This window comes from Aulonocara sp. 'chitande type north' Nkhata Bay, linkage group LG1, assembly GCF_057382095.1.
Source record: "Aulonocara sp. 'chitande type north' Nkhata Bay isolate Kocher_YH1m ecotype deep benthic linkage group LG1, A_spYH_male_GT1.1, whole genome shotgun sequence".
NCBI classification, from domain to species: Eukaryota; Metazoa; Chordata; class Actinopteri; order Cichliformes; family Cichlidae; genus Aulonocara; species Aulonocara sp. 'chitande type north' Nkhata Bay.
In genome coordinates this window covers 24,893,497-24,918,226 of record NC_141344.1, presented here as the reverse complement: position 1 = coordinate 24,918,226, position 24,730 = coordinate 24,893,497, and the positions used below count along the sequence as shown (strand labels likewise).

General features: G+C 42.2%; 4 protein-coding genes and 1 long non-coding RNA gene across 7 annotated transcripts in view; 2 read left to right on the top strand and 3 right to left on the bottom strand.

The window, feature by feature from the left end:
- The window catches only part of tpp2 (tripeptidyl peptidase 2), a 16,612-nt gene extending 4,802 nt beyond the window's left edge, over positions 1-11,810 (top strand). The window contains exons 15-29 of one of the 2 annotated variants that reach the window (XM_086289842.1): positions 58-164; positions 4,058-4,212; positions 4,317-4,433; positions 4,534-4,634; positions 4,710-4,806; positions 4,903-5,040; positions 5,175-5,419; positions 5,804-5,882; positions 6,832-6,870; positions 7,283-7,434; positions 7,524-7,620; positions 7,722-7,852; positions 8,362-8,611; positions 8,733-8,852; positions 8,947-11,810. In XM_086289842.1, the coding sequence (XP_086145968.1) occupies positions 58-164; positions 4,058-4,212; positions 4,317-4,433; positions 4,534-4,634; positions 4,710-4,806; positions 4,903-5,040; positions 5,175-5,419; positions 5,804-5,882; positions 6,832-6,870; positions 7,283-7,434; positions 7,524-7,620; positions 7,722-7,852; positions 8,362-8,611; positions 8,733-8,852; positions 8,947-9,036 (1,918 nt within the window). In that variant the 3' untranslated portion in view covers positions 9,037-11,810. The remainder of the gene's footprint in view (positions 1-57; positions 165-4,057; positions 4,213-4,316; positions 4,434-4,533; positions 4,635-4,709; positions 4,807-4,902; positions 5,041-5,174; positions 5,420-5,803; positions 5,883-6,831; positions 6,871-7,282; positions 7,435-7,523; positions 7,621-7,721; positions 7,853-8,361; positions 8,612-8,732; positions 8,853-8,946) is intronic. The other variant, XM_086289850.1, reaches the window with a different exon arrangement.
- On the bottom strand, positions 11,688-17,074 carry mettl21ca (methyltransferase 21C, AARS1 lysine a). The gene is made up of 5 exons (XM_086289937.1): positions 16,918-17,074; positions 16,717-16,829; positions 16,484-16,644; positions 13,874-13,991; positions 11,688-13,802 (listed from the first exon to the last, which is right to left on the bottom strand). The coding sequence occupies exons 2-5, from the start codon at positions 16,817-16,819 to the stop codon at positions 13,417-13,419; spliced, it is 768 nt and encodes a 255-aa protein (XP_086146063.1). The 5' UTR covers positions 16,820-16,829; positions 16,918-17,074; the 3' UTR covers positions 11,688-13,416.
- Positions 14,771-24,730, top strand: part of LOC147339151 (uncharacterized) — a 13,340-nt gene continuing 3,380 nt past the window's right edge. The window contains exon 1 of one of the 2 annotated variants that reach the window (XR_015128866.1): positions 14,771-14,968. This is a non-coding gene — a long non-coding RNA (uncharacterized LOC147339151). Of the gene's footprint in view, positions 14,969-22,056; positions 22,970-24,730 lie in introns of those variants that run through there. The other variant, XR_015128865.1, reaches the window with a different exon arrangement.
- mettl21e (methyltransferase like 21e) lies at positions 19,004-22,699 on the bottom strand. The gene is made up of 5 exons (XM_086289924.1): positions 22,362-22,699; positions 20,548-20,720; positions 20,334-20,451; positions 20,140-20,237; positions 19,004-20,039 (listed from the first exon to the last, which is right to left on the bottom strand). Exons 1-5 carry the CDS (start codon positions 22,411-22,413, stop codon positions 19,710-19,712), a joined length of 771 nt encoding a protein of 256 aa, XP_086146050.1. The 5' UTR covers positions 22,414-22,699; the 3' UTR covers positions 19,004-19,709.
- ercc5 (excision repair cross-complementation group 5) overlaps positions 22,988-24,730 on the bottom strand; it is a 9,645-nt gene continuing 7,902 nt past the window's right edge. Inside the window, exons 14-15 of the mRNA XM_086289861.1 lie at positions 24,634-24,718; positions 22,988-23,689 (exon numbers count right to left, since the gene is read on the bottom strand). Coding sequence (XP_086145987.1) covers positions 23,165-23,689; positions 24,634-24,718 — 610 coding nt within the window. The 3' untranslated portion in view covers positions 22,988-23,164. The remainder of the gene's footprint in view (positions 23,690-24,633; positions 24,719-24,730) is intronic.

Below are 24,730 nucleotides of genomic sequence, written 5' to 3'. Positions count from 1 at the left end.
CTCCGCATAAGAGGTTTGTGTGTTTCTCTGTCTGATGGATCTTCTCTCTTCCTACAGAGTAATAGACAGTCGTAGTCATGAGGTGTGTTTCACAGACGTCCACTTTAGACCGGGCCAGATCAGACGCCACTTCATTACTGTTCCTCAGGGAGCCTCCTGGGCAGGTTGGTGTCTCTCTGTTTTCCACTGACACTGTGCTAACGCTGGGCCTGATCTGCCTCCCTTTAGAGAACTGGCCCACATTAGCCAAACCCTAAGTAGCAGAAGTTGGACTAATTTCCATGGGGAAGCATCATTGCTTGGTCTTGCGGGATCACTCCTATAGTTGGTTCCAAATTTGTGCACAGCAATTTAGTGGTGCCTTGCAGGTACCAGCTTTTTTTTTTTTTTTTTTTTTGTGCCCAGTACCATTCTATGAACGTTTCTATCATATCTATACGGTCACAGTGATGGAAGCTAATATTAAAGATGGTGAAGGTTAAAAAAATGAGATTGGGTTTGGAAATATAGTGTACACCAGTCACTCAACTACAGGGAGTGCAGAATTATTAGGCAAGTTGTATTTTTGAGGAATAATTTTATTATTGAACAACAACCATGTTCTCAATGAACCCAAAAAACTCATTAATATCAAAGCTGAATGTTTTTGGAAGTAGTTTTTAGTTTTAGCTATTTTAGGGGGATATCTGTGTGTGCAGGTGACTATTACTGTGCATAATTATTAGGCAACTTAACAAAAAACAAATATATACCCATTTCAATTATTTATTTTTACCAGTGAAACCAATATAACATCTCCACATTCACAAATATACATTTCTGACATTCAAAAACAAAACAAAAACAAATCAGCGACCAATATAGCCACCTTTCTTTGCAAGGACACTCAAAAGCCTGCCATCCATGGATTCTGTCAGTGTTTTGATCTGTTCACCATCAACATTGCGTACAGCAGCAACCACAGCCTCCCAGACACTGTTCAGAGAGGTGTACTGTTTTCCCTCCTTGTAAATCTCACATTTGATGATGGACCACAGGTTCTCAATGGGGTTCAGATCAGGTGAACAAGGAGGCCATGTCATTAGTTTTTCTTCTTTTATACCCTTTCTTGCCAGCCACGCTGTGGAGTACTTGGACGCGTGTGATGGAGCATTGTCCTGCATGAAAATCATGTTTTTCTTGAAGGATGCAGACTTCTTCCTGTACCACTGCTTGAAGAAGGTGTCTTCCAGAAACTGGCAGTAGGACTGGGAGTTGAGCTTGACTCCATCCTCAACCTGAAAAGGCCCCACAAGCTCATCTTTGATGATACCAGCCCAAACTAGTACTCCACCTCCACCTTGCTGGCGTCTGAGTCGGACTGGAGCTCTCTGCCCTTTACCAATCCAGCCACGGGCCCATCCATCTGGCCCATCAAGACTCACTCTCATTTCATCAGTCCATAAAACCTTAGAAAAACCAGTCTTGAGATATTTCTTGGCCCAGTCTTGACGTTTCAGCTTGTGTGTCTTGTTCAGTGGTGGTCGTCTTTCAGCCTTTCTTACCTTGGCCATGTCTCTGAGTATTGCACACCTTGTGCTTTTGGGCACTCCAGTGATGTTGCAGCTCTGAAATATGGCCAAACTGGTGGCAAGTGGCATCTTGGCAGCTGCACGCTTGACTTTTCTCAGTTCATGGGCAGTTATTTTGCGCCTTGGTTTTTCCACACGCTTCTTGCGACCCTGTTGACTATTTTGAATGAAACGCTTGATTGTTCGATGATCACGCTTCAGAAGCTTTGCAATTTTGAGACTGCCGCATCCCTCTGCAAGATATCTCACTATTTTGGACTTTTCTGAGCCTGTCAAGTCCTTCTTTTGACCCATTTTGCCAAAGGAAAGGACGTTGCCTAATAATTATGCACACCTGATATAGGGTGTTGATGTCATTAGACCACACCCCTTCTCATTACAGAGATGCACATCACCTAATATGCTTAATTGGTAGTAGGCTTTCGAGCCTATACAGCTTGGAGTAAGACAACATGCATGAAGAGGATGATGTGGACAAAATACCCATTTGCCTAATAATTCTGCACTCCCTGTATTCATATCATTGAATTCAGGCGTTCCAGCCGCTTCCATGATCACAGGTGTGTAAAATCAAACACCAAGCCATGAAGGCTACTTTTACAAACAGTTATGATAGAATGAGTCGCTCTCAGGAGCTCAGTGAATTCCAGTAAGGTATGTGATAGAATGTCACCTGTGCAACAAGCCAGGCGGGAAATTTCCTCACTGTTACATATTGCACAGTCAACTGTTAATTATAGCTTAGATCCAGTGAAAAGATCTCGTAATGCTTCAGTTACTGAGTCAGCAGAGCATTGGTGACTTTTATGCACTGTGAGCCTCAGCTGTTGGTGACTGCTCTCTATAACTTTAAGCGGTCTGCCACTTCATGGCTGAGTTGGTGCGTTTCCTAAATGCTTTTACTTTGCAGCAGTACCACTCTTCGCTGATTCTGTAAAATCTAGGATGGAAGAAATTTCTGACTTGGTGCCGTGGGCCCATCCTATTACAGCACCACAGTCGAATTCAGTGAGCTCTTTAGAATGACTCATTCTTTCACAAATGTTTATAGAGGCAGACTGCATGGCTGGCTGTTTGATATTGTTTTATATATCTGTGGCAAAGGGAGTGAAAGCACCGCAACAATTAGGTGTGTAGCCCAACATGTTTGACCATATAGTGGATAGCTTGATTGCGCACGCCTCAGAATAATTGAAGAATCTGATTCTGCTTGTTCTTGTTCTTCTTTGTTCTTCTTGTTTTTGTTCTTGTTCTTTGTTCTTCTTGTTCTTTGTTCTTCTTGTTCTTGTTCTTGCTCTTGTTCTTGTTCTTGCTCTTGTTCTTGTTCTTGCTCTTGTTCTTGCTCTTGTTCTTGTTCTTGTTCTTCTTTGTTCTTCTTGTTTTTGTTCTTCTTCTTTGTTCTTCTTGTTCTTGTTCTTGCTCTTGTTCTTGTTCTTGCTCTTGTTCTTGTTCTTGCTCTTGTTCTTGTTCTTGTTCTTCTTTGTTCTTCTTGTTTTTGTTCTTCTTCTTTGTTCTTCTTGTTCTTGTTCTTGCTCTTGCGCTTGTTCTTGTTCTTGCTCTTCTTCTTCTTCTTGCTCTTCTTCTTCTTCTTGCTCTTCTTCTTCTTCTTGCTCTTCTTCTTCTTCTTGCTCTTCTTCTTCTTCTTGCTCTTCTTCTTCTGCTGCTGCTGCTTCTTCGGCTGTATCCCAATTCAGGGTCTGCAGCCTTAAAGTACGCAGCATCAACGATCCTCAATGGCCACGTACTTAAAGACCGCTAAGGCCGGAAGTGGGAGGCTTGTGAAATGGGATGGTCTAGCCTCCGTTGCGCTGCGCAGGTTGCCTAGCAACCATGATACTAATAGCTGGATACGTTTCATACAGCATTGTCTGACAGAAATGAAGGAGAAAATCTTTTGTTTGTTTGTTTGTTTGTTTGTTTGTTTGTTTGTTTGTTTGTTTCTACATGAGCTTTGATCATTCTCTGATTAAGATCAGCTATTGAACGGCGTATATTTTAAAGTAAAGGCTTTAAGACCAAGTTAGTACAAACGTCACTAATGTCACATAACTTTGCCGACATGTGGCCAACAGTAATGTTTTAATGTTCTTCATTATTAAACATTTGCACATAAATAAGTGACATAATATTCAGTACTTACTTAAAGTTTACTCTTCGGGCGCCCCTTATCCGCTGTTTTTTTTCCCGGCAAAATGATCCACACCACCGCCGCGCTATGCATTCTGGGATATGTTGGGCCACGAAGTCTACACCGCCACGTCCTTAAAATTCAGGGAAATGAAGGACGCATTTGAGGACCGCATTTCGAGCAGTCTTCGAATTGGGACAGCCTTCGTCGCATCGCTGTGACGTAATCGGCCTTAAAATGCGGCCTTTAAGGCTGCAGACCCTGAATTGGGATACAGCCTTCTTCTTCTGCTGCTGCGTCTTCTTCTTCTGCTTCTTCTTCTGTTTTTTTAACCTCTGTTCTTGTCTCTCTCTTGCAGAGGTCACACTGACGTCTCATTCGGGAGACGTCTCGTCAAAGTTTGTTCTCCATGCAGTGCACCTGGTCAAACAGAAAGCCTACAGAGCAAATGAGTTCTACAAGTTCTCGTCACTATTGGAGAGAGGCTCACTAACTGAGGCTTTCCCTGTTCTGGTGTGTATATTTATATTCTCTTGGCTTGGATTCAACATGTAAATTATGATGTGGAAAAACAAAACAGTGTGGATAAGCACTGTGCTTTATAATCTCTTCTCCAGTCAGGTAAAGTGGTAGAGTTCTGCATTGCACGCTGGTGGGCGAGCCTGGGTGACGTCACGGTGGACTACACCATCGCCTTCCATGGGCTCAACACGTCTCCGTCACCCCTGCACATAGTAAGAACAAAGAGAACAGCAACAGCAGGAATTAAGACGCTGCTCAGACCGTATCGGTTCTCTTCTGTCTCTTTTCTGACTCTGGTTTGTGACTGCGCAGCATGCCTCGGAGGGAGTGACGAGTTTCGAAGTGTTTTCACCACTGAGATACGAAGAAGTGTCTCCAACTATCACCCTCAAGTCGTGGGTTCAGCCTCTGAGGTGAGTGTAGGTGTGCACAATTTGGTTCTAACTTTAGTTGTAGCTCCTTTATTGAGCCCATTGTCTGTTTTGTAGGCCCTTAAGTTCAAAGATAAAAGCGTTGGGGATGAGGGATGTTCTGCCTGATAACAGACAACTCTATGAGATCGTGCTCACCTACAGCTTTCACCAGGTAAAACCACCTGCACAACATATGAAGAGGAAAACGTAGCTTTTTTTTTTTTTTTTTTTGGCCATGTGTGTATAATCTTCTCCTGCTTGTTTTCAGCCCAAGAGTGGAGAAGTTACACCCAGCTGCCCAATGCTGTGTGAGCTGCTGTACGAGTCAGAGTTTGACAGTCAGCTCTGGATGCTGTTTGACCAGAACAAGAGACTGCTGGGCTCTGGTGACGCCTATCCACACCAGGTACACATGAAGACCATGCCACAAGGAATGCCTGTACACGCATTTCTGAACCGTTCCTTCATACCTGCAGGTTGTACCTGCTTTATGATGATGGGAAAGTGGATTTTAAAAAAAGAAATGTTTTATTTTTACAGTATTCTTTAAAGCTGGAAAAGGGAGACTACACTATCCGGCTGCAGGTCCGCCACGAGCAGTCCAGTGAGCTGGAGCGACTTAAGGATCTGCCGTTCGTGGTTTCTCACCGTCTCTCCACCACCCTCAGCCTGGATGTCTACGAGACACATCGCGCTGCCCTCATGGCCAAGAAGAAGGTGAATTCTGTCACCTTGTCCCCGGGTGCCACACAGCCTTTCTACGTCACAGGCCTGCCAGATGACAAGTGAGTCAAACCCACCAAGGGGCCAGACATATTTAGTCTGCATATCCATGCTCCAAAACTCTTTATTTCCTGTGGCCTTGCACCATTTTTGGTCTCTAAATAGATTTGGTTGCTCTTTACACGCAACATTTCATTTCATCCACTTCAATTACCACAGATACTCTCTGTGGTATGCAGCTGCAAGCTCGTTGGCTAATGACTGACTCGTCAGTGAGCATGTGGTGTCACAGTCAGACCAGGTTTTTGTAACCATGATGATGATCATTATCTCTAGACTTCAAAACAGGACCACAAACCAGTGTGAAAATACTTCACCTTTAAAATATGTGAGTCTTTATTTATAATTCTGAATTTATTCTCTTTCTTCCTTTACTTTGTTTACAGGATCCCGAAGGGAACGAGTCCAGGATGCTACCTTTCAGGCTCTCTCGTCGTGCCCAAGAGCGAGTATGGCAAGAAAGCTGTGAGTAGCTTTGTTCTTTGTAAACTTCGATACTTCAAAGAAATATGTGGTCCTGCTCATCAGGACCCAAAGTCGTGCTGGATTTCACATTTCCTGCCAAGCATTCACTTAGATGCATTTAATGTGAAGCCGGCAGGACTCGCAGTCCTGAGGATCAGAAAACACCGGTGCTCGATTGCTCCCCTCCACGCACAAACCTGTTGAAGTTGAAGCCTGATTATATTTTTTTTCTCATTCATTTGGCTTCTGTTTCAATCCAGAATCAATCTAATGTGGTAAATGCGGCTCTCTCACACATTGAATACAGCTGAGTCCGATTGTTTGGAAAATTTGGAAGAATTTTAGTTGGAAAAGACAAAGATTTTTTTTCCCAACTAAATTAATGTGAGGGGGATTTGCTACTTACCACTGAGCCTGGGGGCTGTTTGCAATAACCCTGCCAAAATTTGCTCTACAATTGTTTTGTTTTGTGTGCAGAGCCTGTTCTCTTGGTTTTTCTTAGTTTGCAAGCACTCACTTTAACTTCCCTAAAGACGCTTCGTGAATCAACTCTTAATGTCTTTCTTTCCCTTTTTTTATTTTTTATTTTTTTTTATTTTAAGCTTGTGTGTGTTCGTGGCTTTACTTGGTGGCTGCGGCGCAAAAGACTTCAGTTTGAACTCTAGCAGCCATTTACAGATCAGTGTTTTCCACTTATACTTATATAATTATCAGAACCTATATAGTTCTGATAATGCACTGATTGCATTCAGTTTTCCCTGCTGCAGGAATAAAGGAAATAAGTAGATCAGATGTGTTTAGATTTAAATCTAAGACCACACGTTTAGTGAGCAACAGGTAGGTGTGCGGACTCTCCGAGTCTGCCAGTGAGGATGAAATAAAGAGAGAATCCTTTTTTCTGGTGTGCTTGTGTTGTCTCTTCCTTACTGTGTGTTATTCTGACCACCAGGGGCAGGCCTCAGCAAAACGACAAGGGAAGTTTAAAAAGGTACTGGATGAGCTAGAAACACTGTACAACAGAGCGTCCACTGCTCTCCTACCATCTGGAAATGGCTTACTCTTTGCCTTAAGCTAGGATTTGTTACTTCTGCTTTATCATTTCAAAGCATGTCAGTATTTCTGTTCTTTGATGCATTGTTCGACAGAGTAGTTAGTTTTCTGGTGGTCAATACAATTATCTTTTTAGTTATAATTGAAACTTTTATAACTGGGTATTTTTTCCTTAATTTAAAAATCAGTGAAACGGGAGGATTTTGGTGCTTTAAGTTAGCAGAGGGTGAGAATTTGGGATATGATGATGGATTATGTTGAAGGTTGAATGACTTTATTTCGACTGAGCTGGTTTGTTTGTTTGTTTGTTTTGTGCGCGCGTGTGTGTGTGTGTGTGTACATTTATGCAGGATGTCGTTCCCGTCTTCTACCACTTAATTCCTGCTCCCAACAAAACAAAGAATGGAGGGAAGGAGAAGGACAAGGAAGGAGAGAAGGAGAAGGACGTTAAGGACGAGTTTGCAGAAGCTATGAGGGATCTGAAGATTCAGTGGATGACCAAGTGTGTGCACTTTCTCATCTCTTATGTCCGCCAACGCTTCAACTCGGCTTCATTTCTCGCTCATCCGTGTGTCACCTTTTACCGTTCAGGTTAGATTCCAGCGCTGTTTATGACGAACTGATGGAAAACTACGCCGACTACCTGGCACTGCATGTGCAAAGGCTCCACCAGCTGGACTCGGAAAAGGTGAAAGAGGAACGGGGAATGTGCCAGGAGTCGTGGGACGGAGTTTAAACTGTGCGACCTTGTTGACTCACAGTCATTTTTTTCTTTTGTTTACGTTTAAGGAGCGTGTGAAACGCCTCAAGGAGGTGGTGTCAGCAGCAGACCTCGTCATCTCCCGCATCGACCAGACAGCCTTGGCTGTTTACCTCACCATGAAGACGGACCCACGGCCCGACGCCGCTTCTATCAAGAGGTATGTTGCTCCAAGGAGCAGCGTTAACACCACAAACTAGTTTTAGTAAATATTTCAGTCTAGCTTAAGCATGAACCCCTGAGAAGGTGTTCCACACATAACAAATTTTATTAGTTTAGTTTGTTTTTGGCAGCTCAAACAAGAGCTCAACTCTTCAATCCATTGAAAACCTACTAGAAAAAAACCCTTGATGTTGTTTTGTGACCTGGCTCATATTTTTCTGCAAACTCCAGGCATTCTGTTCTATAAACAGGCATTCTTTACCTTAGTTGTACATGAAGTACATTTTAGAATTTAGGCTCCTTTATTTGTTTGTTTTTTTATAAAAAAAAAAAAGAACAATAATAATAATAAATTTATAAAGCGCCTTTCAAGACACCCAAGGACACGTTACAATAGGATAAAACACATAATGGAAAAATGACAAACTGAAGAACAATAAAACAAAAGCACAATTAGGCTTAACGTAGCCGTGCTGCTCTTGACCTCTGGTAATATTTGTGTATCAGCGACATGGAGAAGCAGAAGTCGTCCCTGCTCGACGCTCTGTGCAGGAAGGGCTGCGCTCTTGCCGACCAGCTCCTCCTGCCCCCCTCGTCGCAGGATGGCGCCGGGGCTGTCGCCACGGGGCAGACGGTGGCTGAAGAGCCTGCAGAGGAGGCGGCCAGCAGCTCTGATGACATCCTGCAGAACATTTCCAAAGCCCTGATGGATACATTCTGGGAGGTGCAGAAGTGGGCGGAGCTAACTGAGTCCAAGGTAAGAGAAGTCAAATTGGTGTTTGTTTGTTTTGGGTTTTTTGTTTTTTTTGTTTTTTTTTTTAAGATTTGGGGTCATGGCTAAAGTTTTCTTTCTGTGTTTCTTTGCCTTGGCTGCTCAGGTGTTGATGTTTTCATATAAACACGCTCTGGTGAACAAGATGTACGGGCGGGCTTTAAAATACGCCTCAAAGATGGTGGAGGAGAAGCCCAGCAAAGAAAACATGAAGAACTCCATCCAGGTACGGGAGCAGTGACGGCCAGCACATGATGACGTCTTTTTCACTGCAGTGATTTTTAATTATTCTTTTTTTTTTTCTGTTTCTCGTTCCTCAGCTCATGCGTCACCTCGGATGGACACACTGCGCTGCTTTCAGCGAGAACTGGCTCCCCGTCATGTACCCCGCCGACTACACGCTGTTCTAGGCAACGGCGCGCACACACCTGCATGCACGCTCGGGCAGCACAGCCACCCACGGTCCCATCACATGACAACTACGATATCATGTCCCTCAGGGTCACATGGTCTATGCATTCAACCAACCAGCTGCCTCCTCAGATTTTTTTTTTTTTTTAAAATGTAATTGTTGATGAACACCAAATAAATGATGACGGCGAGCGTAAGTGGAGGGATCATGCTCATCCTGAAGTTACCTTTAAACATGTTGTCGAGCAGCCTCGGCTGTTCAGCAAGAAAAACAACCAATAAATGAGTTTTTAAGAGCTCTGAACTCTCTCGAGGGTGGGCTTGATCCTGCAGCTCAGTTGTCGTCCTTTATTTTGCTGTCATCCACAGATTTTTGGAGGCGTTCACATCCACCCCATTCTCAGCTGTCTGGACTTCATTTCACATGAAAAACCTCATTGTCTGGTGTAAATACTGTAAAAAAACAAAACAAAAGGGCCACGACCCGGTTTATTAGCGAAGAAAACAAACTGACTACTCAAAGCTTGCTGTTATACTTCAGAGAGAAGACGGAGGACTCGCTGCTGCACACGTGCAGACACACGGCGCCTGATCCTTGAGTTAAAAGGGAGTCACAGACAGAGCTCAATCTCCCTTTTTTCTTTTCTTTTGATTGTCCAGCCCGCCTGGGTTAAAGCTACCATTTATTCTTGTCTGTCTCAGAACACACAACAGTTTTGAGGTGCCTTTCTTCATGTACCTTGACCTTTTCTGATGGGATGAAACACAGGTCGTAGGGGGAGGATTTGACCACAGGAGGCGCTCATCCGCTTTCACCCATCAACCTTCAGTGGTGTCGACGGATGCGTCGAAGCTCGTATCAGCAGCGCGACGAGCCCGCGTGCTCGCTGCGTCACCGCCGCCTTCGACAACCACCTAAAACAGACCTCACTAACGTCACGATGCAGTCGCGGGCAGCGGTAGGATGTTCGGATCTGGTTTCATCGTAAAACTTTCACACGGTGTTAAGACGAGTTTCTGTGCAGCAGTCACGGCGTTGCACATGTACACAGTGTCATAAAATAATGTACATACACTCATAACTTACAGTATATTAAGATGCAATAGGTATATAACACAAAAATATTCTAATCGATGTGTTTTGAGTATATGCATGTCTTCTAGGATGTAAGGAAGCATAGTTTTGTGGAAGCGGATTTTCAGTTTCTATTTGAATGATTTTTAATCGCTGACGGTATCCTCTGATGTTGTTTTCATGTGTGCGTGTCTGTGAGTGAATATTATTTGTGAGGGTGTTTTTGTGTACATCGACATTTCTCCCAGCGAGACTGTAACGAAAGCCATTTAGAGGGGAGCTGAGCATAAGTTTTGTTTTTTGCTTTTGAGGACTAACACAGTGCTTTTGTCCAATTTATCTAATTTACACAGACCTTAAATTACAGCTTCTGCAAGTTGTGATTTTTGTTTTTGTTTTTTTTCTTTGAACTTAATAGGTCTGGACATTTGCCATGTGCCACATGTTTCTCTACTCAAAATAATCCAGGCGAGGTTGGTGCCTGAGTAGAGCTCAGAGTTTATGATACACAATGCTCATCTGCTGAAAAGTGCGTGTGTGAGAAGTGAGTGAGGTTTGCAGCTAATGTACATTTTATTTTCCTCTCCTCCTTACCTTGGAATGGGCGCGGCTCTGAGGCTTTGTGCATGCTTTTTCTTCATGTAGTGACGATGTGATGTGTAAATGGTCGACGCTGCCGTGTGCAAGCATAGGAAAACGGTGTAGATGGAAAAAATGCTTTTAAAAATAGACAAACCTCACAACATGCTTCTGAAAGCTGTTCAGCAAAAATTCAAAGGGTTGTATTTAAGGGTGTATCTAACATGGACAGATCTTTCCCCCCCCCTTTTTTTTTCTCTTTAAATCCATAAAACTTAAAGTATGATTTCTGTTTCATCACTTTAACCAAAGAACGATTTTCCACGTTAAGCTGTTTAATCATCGCTGCATGTATGAAGGCATGAACCATATCGGAGAGGAGGTGGTGGTGGTGTCACGCCCCACGTGTGAAGATGAACCCTCACCCTCCGGTGTGGATTTTGTGACTGTTTATGGTCTCATCTTTCCCTGATGTTGTTTTAAGACCTCTCTCAAGTGGAAGGTCCATGCCTACGAATGTAAAAGCAGCTGCTTTCGAACCTCTTGTCCTCAAGGGGAGCAGAAAAATCTCTTCTGGGGGTGAATCGGTGGTCACAAATCATTCTTCTGTTTTTAGCTTCTCAGCAGCAGTCTCAGGTTTCTCTGCTGGAATCCATTTTTCTTTTTTTAAATCTTCTCTTTTCTCCTTTTTCTGGAGTTTTGGATTGTTTTTCAGACAGATGTTGCGTTCAGGGCTCTGCTATCAACAATTACACGCTGCCAATGACAGTTTCACTTTTAAAATAATTTTAAAAAGGCCTTAACGTTCACCACAGGACTTTACCGTCCACTTCATGGCACCAAACAGACGTCTCATATCCGTTGCTCTCACTCTGCTGGTGTCGAGAAAGACTTCAGAAAAGCTTCTTACGGTTGTGTTTATATTTATAGTCATAAAATCTAGTAAATGCCAATATTTTATCAAATGTTACGAGATAAGGTTGTATGCTCTTAGTATTATTTTATACCTATTCTTCCTTGATGACGTGGGAAAGACCCCGAGCTACTGTCACTATTTTGTGGTCACATGGAATAAGTCACAATCAGAAAAATGACACTGAATAAAAATATTTGGAAGAATTCACATGTTCACTGAGCATCACTTGCACATACAGCAAAAGAGACTTAAAAACGGTACAGCTGACATGCCAAAAAAAGACATTTCATAGCTTCTTTATACTTACTGTGGAGGGCCGAGAGAGCCGAACATGAATAAAATAAATACTTAAAATTGGGGGAAAAAGTTCAATTTCAATTCACTTCATTTAAGCCATTTAATATTTTTTTCCTATTTTAATGACATTCTATTGACTAAATATTTGACTTGTTTGACATTTGTCTACTTCCAATTTTAATTAATCACAGTTCTTTAATGGTGTGTTTAATATAATTCCTTTTGGCACTTATGGCCCTCCATACCCCACAGCCCAGTGAGTCCTGTTCAGATGATTTGTTTTATCCCAAACACAGTATATTTAAGAGAAAATCTTTACATCTGAGAAGCTGCCTCTTATACTACCATCTGAGGAAAAAGATGGCTAAAAGTAATCTTAAAAGACAGTTCAAGTCTAAACAACAACAAAACCATCTGCATTAAACTGACTATTTATAGGCCTTCAAGGATAAAAAGTCTGATTTTTTTGGGGGAAAGTGAATATGTTAGGTTGTTGGGAAGCCGATCACCCATTAAAACCAGGGTATGTAGAAGAGCATCTCTGAACACACAGCATGTCAAACCTTGAAGCAGTAGCAGAAGACCACCACTACTCCTGTTGGCTAAGAACAGGAAACTGAGGCTACTCACATGGATTCACCAAAATTGGACAACAGAAGATTGTAAAAACGTCTGGATTTCTGCTGTGATGTTTAGGGTCAAAATGAGATGTAAACAACATGAATCCTACTTTGGATCAATGGTTTAAGCTAGTGGTGGTGTAATGGTGTGGAGGATATTTTTAACAGCACAACTTAAGTATTGACTCTTTATGACCACAGTGTACCTGTCTTCTGATGTTAACTTCTATCGGGATAATCCACAATGTCCCAAAGCTCAAATAGTTGCAGAGTGGTTGTTGTTAACATGGAACAAAATCTCTGAGACGTGTTTAAATCTATCCCATGAAGAATTAAAGCAGTTCTGACGAAAAAAAAAGTGGGTCCAACCCAGTAATAAAGTGGTAGGTAAGTGTGTATTGACTCTATTTAAGTATTAATTACAAAATATGAGTATAGAGTGTTGGGGGATGTAATATAACTCTACAAAAGTGTACAGGATGTGTGTTATCAGCATGATATAGAAAATTTTCCTATATGAAGGTTATTGTCAACCAGTGTAACACGCACCCCCGAGAAAGTGTCTAATGAGTCTAGAAAGGACTGCACCATAGAAGGCAGATGATTTTCACAACACATTTTCAGCATCCTTGAATTTGGTATCCGAACATTTGTTTAGCAAACGTCACTGCCACAGCAGATCCAAACTCACACTCATCTCCTCAGATTTTTCTTTTATCCCCCACCAACATGTATAAAACAGCAGGTAACAAATTTTAGTTCAAGCTCATAGCAGCATTAGTAAACACTGGATCATTTCAATGGATCCATTTGAGTTGCTGGCAATTCGTACACTTCAATGGCTTATCCCATGGGAGTGTCTCAGGAAATCTATCCACACCTCTTTGGCCTTTCAGTCTCTACTTGTTGCCATGAAGATCTTCATCTCTCCATCCTCGGCCAATAAGCTTGTGTTAAAGGCCTTTTTAAAGTTCTCAGTGAAAGTCAAGTCAGACTCAAACCTGACCTTGTTGGCCCAGATTAGAGTTGTTCCCGGTTTGCAGAAATGCTTCATGGTGACCAGGAGCTCATCCAGGAAGTCATGATGGTAGACCACATCGGCTGCTAGCACGTAGTCGTAGCGGTAGACCGATGATGGGTAAGTGCGCTCCAGGTCATAGCCCCATGACAAAGTTGCTACCTGGGGCGTGTATCTGCAGTGGCCCCTGGTATTCCTGCACAAATTGACCCTCAGGTTGTTCAGGACCTCTGGTAGGTCTGTGGCTGTGACCCAGCCACCTGAAAGAGAAATAACAAAACATGTAGAACCTCGCAGCTCTCTGAAAACAGCTTCATCTCTGCCTATGTACCAAGGAGTGCTGCTACGACAGACACAAGGCCGGTTCCTGCTCCGATCTCCAGGACTGCTTTATCCACGAGATTGATCTGTTCTCGATGAGTGTCCAGGTAATGACAGAGAGCCAACCCCTGAGGACATATGTACATATTTAATCTTCTCTTTATAATTAGCAAACCCTGTTCGATTTAGTTAATGTCAGCCTGTTTGACAAAGCGAAATAGACTAAAACCTCTCAAAAAGTAACACATTGACATCTACCAGACTGGAAAGGTTACAAAGCTGTTTCTAAGGCTTTAGGACTCCAGTGAGCCACAATGAGAGCCATTATCCACAAATGGAGAAAACTCGGAGCAGTGCTCAACCTTCCTAGGAGTGGCCAGCAGTGTTGGTCAAGTTACTTGAAAAAAGTAATCAGTAACTAATTACTGATTACTCCCCCCAAAAAGTAATCCCGTTACTTTACTGATTACTTATTTTCAAAAGTAATTAATTACTTAGTTACTTAGTTACTTAGTTACTTTTTAAAAACACGATTTACAACCTGAAGAGGTGATAAAGTGATAGATCTTTCAGCCCAATTCTACTTTTTCTACATAATCCATCATACAAAATGTAATCAAATGGAAAAGTCTCTTTTTTTAACTTGTTTTATCAGTTTTAATCTTTTAACTTTATGCATCAAGCAAAACATTTAATTATATGCAACATTCTCTGACTTGAATAAATTAGTTTAACATTTAAACCTATTTTCTACACATTCCAGCACATAAAATAAAATATTTTTTGTGTTTTCACTCACTCTTTCAAACAGATGCAAGTAAAACACAGCAGAAAATAAATAAAGTCAAAGACTCAGCGGTCCTTTTGCTCTATTTTCACCTGTAAAGCAGGAGCAGGGTATGCGGAGGGTTACCCTGGTGTAGGTGTGCTGCGGTCAGTTGAAGAATCCGCGCGAGTGTCTCTGTGAGTTTCCCATCACGTCGTAGCTACTCGGTGCTTGCTCGGAAGTTTAGGGTTTTTTTTCGCTGTAAAAAGAAGTTTTCTTCCCATGCACGATGGACACTAATGTTTTTGTCACTTTTTATGGAATCAAACTCAAAGTAAGGTCAGTACTTCCACGCTTTAAAGGCTGCACGCTCATACTCTCTCCCGCACTCGATATATTATCCATTGTTGATCTGCACACAGCTGCTGTCACCAACGTCGCACTTGCTTACGTCACTGTCATGAGACATTCTCGCAAAAAAAATCACGGTTTTAGTAACGCAGTAACGCAGCGTTCCTACGGGAAAGTAACGGTAATCTAATTACCGATTTTGCAATAGTAATCCCTTACTTTACTCGTTACTTGAAAAAAGTAATCAGATTACAGTAACGCGTTACAAGTAACGCGTTACTGCCCATCTCTGGTGGCCAGCCTACCAAAATTACCCCAAGAGTGCATCAACGACTCATTCAGGAGCCCCCCACCCCCAGAACAACCGAGAGCTGCAGGCCACACTTGCCTCAGTCCAGGTCAGAGTTCTTGATTTGACAATAAGAAAGAGACTGGGCAAAGATGGCATCAATGGGAGAGCTCCAAGGAGAAATCCACTATCAACCGAAGTTTAACTTTTTACAACATTTGAATCCTGTTACCTTAAAGGTGATACAGAATTTCATAAAAGAAACATCATACCAACAGTCAAACATTCTGGTGATAGCGTGATAGTGCTTTGGAGTGTCAGGACAACTTCCTGTAACGGATAAAACCATGAATTCTGCTCTCTACCAGAAAAATCCTGAAGAAGAATGTCCAGCAATCAGTTCATGCCATAAAACACATTTCGGTTATGCAGCAGGACGATGAACTGCAAGACTCTATATCCATTACTTTTCTAAGCATCCTTTTTTGACTCCCTATATCAATTTTAAGCACTTTATATTCAAATACAGAGTAGGATCATTCTTTCTCGATGATTCTGTCCCATATTCCTTCTGCAGCAAGCTCAAACATTCAGCCAGAGTCATTAAAAATTATTTTCAGCAACAAGAAGAACAAGGGGGACAGAGCATGTGTCTGACCCCCTTGTTCCAGCAACCAGCCTGCCAAGAACCTCAAAAATCTGTGGGCAGGGGTATCCAGAACTGGTGAGGTTGTTTTTTTGTTTTAGTGTTTACTGCAGTTGTTGAGGAGTAGAAGTACTGATGACATTTGTTTTGTATGTACCGCAAATTTCAGTGCAGCACTTCTCACAGCAGTTAATGTAAGTGATTAAAATACAAATTTCTTGCCAATATTTGAAGCACTTACATAAAAAAGTAACTAAAATTTTGACCCAATCAAATGGACTGCGTTATCTGATGAGTTCACCAAGTTTGTTGTGGAGATAATCCTTGTGAAATCTTCAGATTTCTTCACAGTTGTCACAAACACATTTCATGGATGCAAAGTCAGCTAGCTGAGCTTCTGTGTCCATCTGAGTGATGATGATGATGCAACGTGGTTGAAAACTTCACAAAAATATTTGATCAAAATGTCAAAGAAATACAGAAGGTCTGTGATACAAGACAGAAGCTGGTAATATTAGAGAAAATGATTGCATGCAAGCTTTCAAATCAGGGAAACAGTGCTACTCACTGCCGGCCATATCATGCCAGCATACGAGTCCAGAGCCTCTTGAATGATGATCTCCTGGCCGACATAGTTGTACACCTCTTTCCCAGCTCTGTAGAAGAAACATGGAGCCCAGGCTGGTCTCTGCTGCTTCCCTACAGATGACTGATCTGTTTGCGAATCATCTGAAAGATCTAAATGTCAGGTACTCTGATCTGATCTGAATCAAACACATAACCCACCAAGGGTTATCCTACCTTTGTCCTCCTCTTCACTTCCATTTGTCTCCTCATCTTCTTCTTCTTCTTCACTTCCCATATACATGGTTTCTTCCAGAGAGGTTGTGGACAAAGTATCCATATAAAATGCTCTGCAATGTTAGACAGTTAACTGAGACATGAGTCCATGTAGGACTGTATGTTAAACAATCCTCTAAATATTGTAAGTGCCTCACATACCTTTTGCAAGCTTCAAATTTGAGAAAGATCTCAGGAGCCACCCGAATGCATCACAGAGACCTCGGACTGAGGTGTTATAGAGCATCCTCCAGGACACACCCATCATCATCACAAGGGCACGGTGATATTTTTAGAGCAGTACCCATGAGAAATAAACACAAGCAATATCCCGGAGCAGAACACACGTAGAAGCAGACTCACGCGGACATGCTACAAAGACGAGCCAAAGAGGAAGCCAAAAGGAGAGAGAGAGAGACAGAATGATATCAGCAGGCTGAGGGTGGGGTGGGGGGGTTTGTTGTCACCGGTACTTTTTGACTTCTCAAAGCTGGAACTTTGCAAAAACCTGCACGGTCTGTAACACCATACCCAGATGTATTAGGAATTCATGTTAAACCTGTAGAAGCTGGTATTTTTCTAACTTTTAAAGTTAAGAGATAACTTTACATTAACTTGAACACCACCGTGAGTTCAAATCAGTCCACGTATCGTTTATTGCAATAGTAAGTAGTCTAAAAAAAGTGGAGACACATGGGGCCAAGAGGGGAATCAAGGCCAATACATAATTTATGCTTGGCTTGAAGGCATCTTGGCAGAGAGCTCCCAAGTTTGTGTTGTTTCAATTAATGCCTGCTGTTAGGCAGTCAACAACTGTAACTCCTGCATAAGGAGGAAGAAAAAAGAGAGAGACCAGAAATAACAACATGAAACATGCCTGAATGGAGGACATCAGCATTGTGTCCATTAAAAAGCTTTTAATAATTTTGTATACGCCTTTTAATTAGTAATTAAAGGGATGATCACCATGTTTCCTCAAGAGGTCAAAGCTCAAGCAGCACTTTTATTTCTTGATCGTTCACGTCTCCTGCAATCACCTGCTTTTGCAGATGAAAATGTGGTCTCGTCTATTTAAAAAAGTGACGTGTGTAACGTGGAACATGTCCATGTTGTGCCTGCTTTTCCTGCAATGCCCTCAACTGCTTCACCAGAGATGTAACAGGATCAGCCCCCGAGAAAAGAAGCAAGCTTCAGTAATATAAACCTCAGTTAGACCACCCTCAGTTGCATGAAGTACCACCTCCCCACCCTCCAGTTTCACCTATCGTCCAGCTAAATCCACTCACATCCTAAAACACGAATCCATCCAGGACCTTGGGATGCTTTGACACATTAATAGAAAGCATGCAGTGGTTAAGTCATTGCCCGGTTGTGCTACCGATGCCAAGCAGCCTTATTTGGATAAAAGATGGGAGTTTTTAAGCTCGATGACAGGCACCACAAGTCCACATTAATCTTCAGCTGTTGAGTATTTGTTTTTCTTAATGGTGGCTGTGACATTTACTGACACCAGCTTAGATAGCTGCTTTGTTAAACAGATCTTCACCTCTCCTCTACCTCCGCAGCCAAACTGCGCATATGCTCTGAGCTGGCAGAAAGAAGAGGAACGACCGGACAGAAATGAGCCAAGATGTGTCGGAAGATTTGGAATCAAAAATTAGGCATCAGATTTTATAGGTCACATGAATAGAAAGTGACGGGAACCTTCCTTTTCCAAAGCAGCTAATAAGGCTCATTGGGGAGTTTCCAAAACACAAAAAAATGTGTGCCTAGTATGTACTGCCCAGTATGGTTGTGATCTTTCATTTGACCTCCTGAAGTTGTTTGCTGGTGAAAAATTACCTGCAATTCACTGTAAACTTAAAAAAATAAAAAAAATGTTTAAAGTTTAATATTTAATGTTTTTGGGTGCAGGAGAAGAACCCAGAATCACCACCACCAGCCTGATACAAGACCATGCTCCAATGCTGTTCATGCCAAATTCTCATTCTCACCATCCAGCAGAAATGCAACTCATCAAACCAGGCAACATTTTTCTTCTGTTGCCCAATTTTGGAGAGCCCCTGCAAATTGTAGACTCAGTTTCCTGTTCTTAGCTGACAGGAGTGGCACTCAGTGTGATTTTCCACTGCTTCGAGGTTTGATGTGCTGTGCATTCAGAGATGCTCTTTTGCATATGCTGGTTGTAACAAGTGGTTATTGGACTTACCTACGGGTACACACCTTGGTTTCATCTGTTCAAAGGACATCGTTCATACCCAATTTTGCAAACCTAAGCTATGTTATCATGAAGAGGCTTTCTCCTGCAGTTCTTCCAAGCATACTTCTTCAGTCTTTTTTAAATTGTACTTTCATGAACTTCAACATTAAACGTGCCAGCTGAGGCCTAGAACCACCTTGGCTTGTTTGCAGTCTCACACACACACAAGGTGCAGCCCCTTTCATATAGTCTTGATGAGTTCATATTTTTATTTAAATTTTCAAAGAAATAACTTTCATAGCAGCTAATTTTCAATCTAAAAAAGTTTAAAATAGAAAACATTAAAAACAAAAACAAAAAAAGGAGGTAAAGGTTGCAGTTTTCTATCATTTAATCCCAAAAATATAAAGCCTGACCCGAGGATGGTGATAGAGAACAAGTTGCATCCCCCTTCCTCATGGTCCCCAGAAGATATTTTATACAAGAACCATTAGTGTGTGTAATTTTATTAACCTTTAAACAGTCCGAGACACAGATGTGTGCTTCTCCAGTCCTTCCAGCAGTGATAAAACCTGATCGCACTGCACACATGAAGTCACATAGCAAAAGACCTCTTATTGAAAATCTCTGGGTTGTCAGAAACATTATTTCCCACATCACCAGTGCTGTGAGAAGACTGGATATGAGCAACGTGACCCTCAGAGGCTCGACTGAGCAAAAACACAAACACACACAGTAAACCCATCCAGTTCCTTCAGTGTTTAGCAGCCTCTCTGAGGTCCTTGGTCGTGCTGTCCCTCCTCCAGGCTCGGTACAGCTTGATACTCAGACTGGGAAGGTCGTACAGCTCCTCTAAGTGAAAACACTGCCGGAAGCGATCCACGAAGCTGTTCTCCGGATCCAGGCGGAAACGCATAGCCCACAAGATCTGAGTGTTTTCCTGGCACAGGTATTCAAAGGTGTCCATCAGCTCCTGTAGGTAAGGGTGGGCGTACACCACGTCAGCTGCCAGGATGTAGTCGAAGCGATGAGTGGCACATGGGAAACGCTGATCCAACTCCTGACCCCAGATCAGCTCAGTGACCTGAAAGCAGAGGTGGGTGGGTTGATTTACACACACACTTTCAATCTTTAACTCTTATGGTGATACTCCTGAATGTGACGCTTTAAAATATAAAACCCACTAGAGGGGTGTACTTGCACCGGCCCTTGGTGTTACGCGTCACATTGTACTGGAGATTCCCCAACACATCAGGTAGGTCAGTGGAGGTCACCTTAGCACCTGGAGAGACAGTAAAAGTAAAATTGAGGAATAACTATGGAGGAAGAGAAAAATAACTTAACAAGATTAAATCTAATCACTGGCTTGTGTGAGTACCTAACAGGCTGGACACGATGGTAACAAGCCCAGTTCCAGCTCCCAGTTCGATCACATTTTTGTCCAGCAGGTTGTATTTGTCTTGGTTGTTCTCCAAGAAGTGACAGAGCACCATGGCCTGTTAGAGGGAACCAAGTATATATTTTTTAAGTGACAGGGATCAAAATTATGAGCATACATCACATCTAAACTCAAGGACAATTTTTGGGCTCACTGAGGGCCAGAGCACAGCTCCATAGAGGTCTGTGGACTCTTTGATGAGGATCTCCAGACCAGAAAAGACGTATCCCTCCCAGACCTCGGGACCAGTAACAGGCGGGTGAAACTGCCGTGCCATTATGGCGCTGGCTAGTTCTGCATCCACAGCAGAACCTGCTTTGCAGGCATCTACAGAAGAGGCAGATATCATATTAACTGTGTTTATATAGAGATACTTCACAGTAAGGGAAAGCAGGATCATCAGACATGATGGACAAATTTTAGGTAAATTCTCTGATCTCATGTGTCTTTCTTCACTGGGATTACAACAGCAATTCCAAAAAAGATTAAATGCTTTGTAAAAATCCCCCAAACTCATATTGTATTCACAGTAGAACATAGAAAACATTTTAATGTTTTTTTTAGTAACATTGAACTATTCCATGAAAAATATGAGCTAATTTTGAATTTGAAAGCTATGGTACGGAGCCCCGCAAGGGACATGGGAGAAAAAAAATTACGATGAACTTTTGCGAGATCTCGCAAAACCTTTGCGAGATCCCGAGTTAGTTTTGCGAGATCTCACAAAAGTCCGGCTTAATTTTTTTTCTCCCATGTCCCTTGCGGGGCTCCGTACCGTACCGTAGAAAGCAGCATCACGTCTCAGAAAAGTGTGAATGGAGGCAACGAAAGGCTGGAAAAGCAAGTGGTACTAATAAGAAATAGATGGTGGGACATTTTGCGACTAATTAGGTGAATTTGCAACATGTTAGAAACTTTCTTAGAAAAGAAGTAAAGACGGGCCGATCACTGATTGGCAAGTGTGCAAATTTCAGATTAATGTTCCTAACATAAAATTGTGAGGACTTCTCATATCTCATCACCTGCAACATAATATTATCAAAAAAAAAGTCTGAAATCTGGAGAAATCTCTGTGCGCAGGGATCAAGACTGCAAAGGCAGCACTGTGCTGGACAGTACCCTCCAGGAAATGCTAGTTTTGTTAAAGGTCACCGGTTCATCTGACCATGTGTTGCAACATCCTCTTCTATGGAAATAAGGCTGCTGTGAGGTCTATTTTTTGTCATTTCCAGTGTGTTTGTTTTTTGTTGTGACTGGTCTTTGACACAAATTACTCTTAGATGTATCCGCTTTAGGCCCGTGACCTGAAATCCCATGTTACACATTACACATTTTCTAACCCATGAAATGAAAGCCAAGGGACAGAACAAAATCACTTGAATTACAATATATTTAAACCTTTCTTTTCTCCAATGACACACACACACACACACACACACACACACACACACACACACAAAACATAAGCCAACTGCTCCATCTTTTATTCACTACAGAACTGTAGAAGCTCCAGCACAGGATGGCTGTTCTATGTGTGCAACACTGTGGCAGAGTGGGAGCAGAAATCCTACACTTTCATCTCACAGGCAATAATACAACAATAAGCAGAACTGCTGAAGTACTGGAGGTTTTTTTGTACTTTTAGCATCTCAGCTCATAATGCCTCTCTGATCCTGCTGCATTTGTTTGTAACTCCAGCCGGTGAGTCACATCTATTCAGAGCGTCTGACCCACAACTTCAGTTATGCAATGCTACTTTAGAGAAAAGGTCAGGGGAGCCCACCGAGCCACAATGCAAAGGTTGAGTGAGAACAGGGAGAGCTCAATTTAGAGCTCTGTGTGTGTAAATAGTAAGCAGATCTATCAGCAGAGCCACACTTCTTGCACGGTCTGATATCAGATTCATACTCGGTGCCACAATGCCAGCATTTATCATGTATTCTCTATATGTTTTTTTTAATGACTCACCTTTGTGTCTGTTTTTGGGATCATCCATGGTCTTGGGTTGCTGTGTCTCCATGACTAAGGGAAGAAACAGGACAGGAACGTCCAACGCAGGAGATCTGATAGCAGCCAAAGCAGTCCTTGGTTTATAATCAAGGCTGAAGTCTTTTGAATTTGGGTCACTGTGGATCCTGATCCCTAGGATTGTTAACGATTGCCTTCGGTGGTTTTAAGTTTCACACAAACAAAGTGTTTTCCAATTTCTTGTCCAGGACTCCCACACCGAGGCTCACTGTACCCGATATCTCAAGCTCTTTCTGGGCATGCTTAAACTCAAAGTGCATGAAGCAGTAACAGTGACTGACAGCAACAGCTGCACCGCCGGCTGCTGAACCGGAGCTGGAGAGGGAAGTGGAATAGAAATCTTTGATCTTATTCCAACAATTTAACTTGCAAGATTGTGAAGTTTCTTTCTCATCTGTGCAAAAGTTTAAACGTGTTTGTTTTTTCAAGTCAGGGTAGGTAGAAGTGATAGCGCGGATAAAAAGAAGCTGAAATAAGACCTGAAAGAAGGAGTTTGAAAACCTGCATCTGTCTCAGTTTCATTGACACACGAGGGCGACAAATGACAGGTGAACATGTACCACATCTCAAAAATTTAATGCAAAATGAACTCATTGTGGTCACACAAACATCTACAAGCAGGAAAATAATTTTCTATTAATAGTTCATAGCAGTTTTTAACAAAATTCATGTTTCATAAAATGGAAACCCTGAGTTTATCAGACATGTAGACGTCAGACATTTGGGAGTACATATCAAAGTCCTCATGTCTTCTTCCCCCTGCCTTTTCCTCTCATGCTTCCTCTCCCTCTCGTGCTTTTCGCTCCGCGTCCTCTCCGGCTCCCCTCGAACACAGATCGGGCTGTAACCATAGCAACTCCAGGACCACCGTCGCTGTCCTCACCAGAGCTGCTGCTGCTCATCCTGGTTCTCTTAGGTGGAGTTTTATTAGACTGAGGAACAGACTTTACTGAGAGGGAGTCATGACTGGTGCTACTGCTATCTCTGAGAGCTGTAAGAGGAGATTCATCAGTCATCTCTGACCCTAAAAAGCCTCCTCCTGCCACAGATCTCCTCACATCTTTCTCCTCTCCTCCTTTATCCTGACTCCCTTTCTTAGACTTAGACAGGGAATGCGTATCGTCCTCACTGTCGTCCTCTTCCTCCTCGGCTCCTCCTTCCCTCTCTTTTCGCTTCAAGCAGGTGACCGCTCGGCGGAGTCGCTGACTGCGGATCGCCTGCTTCTCACGTTGCTCCATGCGGAAGAACGAGTCTATCCGCAGCTGAGTCTAAACCAAAGCAGACAAGACATGAACGATAGAAGGCTACAAGCCAGTTTAATTTATTGTTTCTATTATTGATTTTTCAAAAGTTACACAATCTAACTGGAGACATTTAACCCCTGAGACCCAGGTGGTTGTTTGATATGCACGGGTTTGAATTTACAGCATAATAGTACTGTTTAAGACTAAGACTTAACTAATGCTAGCGTGCTTACTGCTCTTAGCTCAATATGTAACCGTTCATTATTCTGATTCCTGCTATGTCAGCAATCAATAATCGTTAGCTAATAAAACATTTAGGCAATTATTTATTTTAGTTAACCTATCTTAGCTAAGCTAACATTTTGATAACATGCCAAATTATAACCAACTATCTGCACTGTTTATTGTATCTTTAGGTTTTAGCTTAACATTTAGCTAAACATTTTAGCCATTTTATGGCCATTTAATGTGTTTAACAATAATAATAAATTTTATTTTTGTTTCAAAACATTCTGGGACACCTTAAAATCAATTAAATAACAAAATCACAGTATGAATAAAATTGTTGATATGCATTTTAGAGAAAGGGCCCTAAGACAGAGCCCTGGGGAACACCACTGACAAGCTTGTAATCTGAAATGTATTTTTCCTTCTAGCTACCCATTACAATTGATCGCCTTCAGCTAACCATTTAACTGTTTACTCATTACTTTTAACTTGCAAATATTCAACCATTATGTTTAGCCTATCACTAAATTTCTTCTCACTTGAGGTTACTGAAAACTGATCTTTGGAGAAGCTGCTTCCTGAGTGAAGACTTCAAGAAACTGTTTACATGTGGAAAAAAAACACAAAGATTTTGTCTTGCATTTTCAAAGGTGTGCGCCTTTCTCTCCTTTTTTGACATTGGCCTCCGTGCCAGGTTATTGTTGCTTTGACATGCTCACATGTGGATGTAACCTGGTTACCTGCTGGGTGTTGAGCTGCTTGATCACAGGCTGAAGAGTCTCCTCTGTTTTCCGACTGCTCCAGCCAAAACGACTCAGGCAGAATGTAAAGCGCTTG

Excerpts from the sequence above, each read along its gene's own strand:
- mettl21ca (XM_086289937.1), bottom strand. The coding sequence starts at position 16,819 with ATGGATACTTTGTCCACAACCTCTCTGGAAGAAACCATGTATATGGGA. Across the intron at positions 16,645-16,716 it reads AAGTGAAGAGGAGGACAAAG|ATGATTCGCAAACAGATCAG; the intron begins GTAGGATAACCC and ends TAGATCTTTCAG. Across the intron at positions 13,803-13,873 it reads TGTCGTAGCAGCACTCCTTG|GTGGCTGGGTCACAGCCACA; the intron begins GTACATAGGCAG and ends TTTCTCTTTCAG.
- mettl21e (XM_086289924.1), bottom strand. The coding sequence starts at position 22,413 with ATGGAGACACAGCAACCCAAGACCATGGATGATCCCAAAAACAGACAC. Across the intron at positions 20,721-22,361 it reads TCCCAAAAACAGACACAAAG|ATGCCTGCAAAGCAGGTTCT; the intron begins GTGAGTCATTAA and ends CCTCTTCTGTAG. Across the intron at positions 20,238-20,333 it reads CATCGTGTCCAGCCTGTTAG|GTGCTAAGGTGACCTCCACT; the intron begins GTACTCACACAA and ends CTGTCTCTCCAG.